The sequence below is a fragment of the Penaeus monodon genome, chromosome 28, assembly GCF_015228065.2.
Source record: "Penaeus monodon isolate SGIC_2016 chromosome 28, NSTDA_Pmon_1, whole genome shotgun sequence".
NCBI lineage: Eukaryota > Metazoa > Arthropoda > Malacostraca > Decapoda > Penaeidae > Penaeus > Penaeus monodon.
In genome coordinates this window covers 19,355,786-19,357,505 of record NC_051413.1, presented here as the reverse complement: position 1 = coordinate 19,357,505, position 1,720 = coordinate 19,355,786, and the positions used below count along the sequence as shown (strand labels likewise).

Sequence of the window (1,720 nt, the reverse complement as noted above, 5' to 3'; positions counted from 1 at the left end):
ATCATACCTGTGAACAGCATGGTAGGTGGACTCAAGCATCATACTAACTGAGCCAAAGGCATGAACAATACTTTCTATACTTTGGAAGGCTTGTCTCGAACTTTCCTCAGCAGCCTGTATAAATCTGAAAGAAATATGTGGTTAATAATTTCTATGAGTATGAAAACACATGTTCCTGCTAGTGCTTGCTCAAGTACTTTGATAAAAAATACACCATATTCACAGATTAAAGCAACATGTAAATATTACAGACTCAAAATCACCTGAATTAGTTTGGTTAACATTTTTCTGGCAACCATCTAAATATATTAGCTTCTCATCCAAAGGTATGTCTAAGGATATTTTTTGCCTTCATTCCTTCTTATATCTATTAAAATCTTATTAAATATAGTCCAGGGGACATACTAACATTAAATATTTTGCATAAAATAACAGCAATTCATGCATGGCAGCTTCCACTGAATATCTTACAACACTGAACCTACACCAAGACACTGTTCTCACTTCAATTATTGACTCTACTGTCCCTTTTAACCTATGAAATAGTACAATACACAAATAATCAAACTAAGCCTGCTGTGCTGTTCATGCTATGCTGTTTCAGAGACAATCCTAAGATGAATACCCCCAAAAATGGACTGATAAATAGAGAGGGACAAAAGGATACAAAAAAGAACAAATCATGAGGATACCTTACAAACGAGAGGAGGGTGCAATATAGCATGCATTTCAAGAAATTAAGCACAAAAAAGCAGTAAAAATGGGAGATCACTGAACCCCCTAACATTTCAGCATGGTGGAAACAGACCTATAAGATACTGGATATTGATATGGACATTAATGTAGAAAGAGAAATAAGGTACAAATAAAGAGCCTGAAACATAAAATAGATTCTACATGCAAACACCTAAACAGAAATGACATACCCAAAGAATAGATGTGAATAATAAAAAAAGTAAAGAGATTACAAACTCTTAGATAAACATAAAGACTATATGCTACCACTACTTAGACCTGCTACACCAATGGAGTGATAAAGGACTCTTACCCATTTTCATCGGGACTCAGCTCCCCTCCCATTCCTAGTCGGCTGTATCCCCCATACCCACCATAGCCCCCAAATGCCCCCATTCCTCCCCCATAGTATGGGGAGCCTCCAAAGCCTCCATATGTGCCAAAGGTGTTGTAGCTTCGATAGGCGGGAGTGCTGGCCCCATAGTTTGTGGGTCGGGGTGGGAGAGGCGGCTGATAATTCGAGGAGAGGTTGCTGACACTGACTCCTCCACCACCTCCACTCTGGGCCATGTGTGGAGGTGTTGTGACAAATCTGAGAAAAAAAATCATATTTGAGTTTAAACAAGTATTAAAATTCACATATATCATAACTAAAAAAACTAGCAATCATGGTCTATTGTTGTGCTTTCTTATATCCAATACAAACCCTAAGAAAATGCAATAACATTAATTTTTTTCAAAATCTTATAAACTTTTTGAACCTTTAGAAACTAGTTTAAGAGATCACACACAAACTTTTCTTTAGAGATAAAACCTAACTATACACAAAATATGTATTCTAGGTTCATAACACTACCACTAACATAATATTGCTTCAAGTGACATCCTACAATAAGACATCATAACACATTCTTTAAGATCTAATATAGCTTTTCATGTCAAAATAAGCATGTGTCAAGTTCTTAACTGTCACAACACTCTCAAA

The 1,720-nt window shown here is 36.3% G+C and overlaps 1 protein-coding gene across 1 annotated transcript in view; it reads right to left on the bottom strand.

Moving 5' to 3' along the window:
- The window catches only part of LOC119591411 (peroxisomal membrane protein PEX13-like), a gene marked incomplete in the record, with an annotated part of 11,375 nt that overhangs the window by 7,490 nt on the left and 2,165 nt on the right, over nt 1-1,720 (bottom strand). Inside the window, 2 exon segments of the mRNA XM_037940154.1 lie at nt 8-124; nt 1,049-1,327. Of these exon segments, the coding sequence (XP_037796082.1) occupies nt 8-124; nt 1,049-1,327 (396 nt within the window).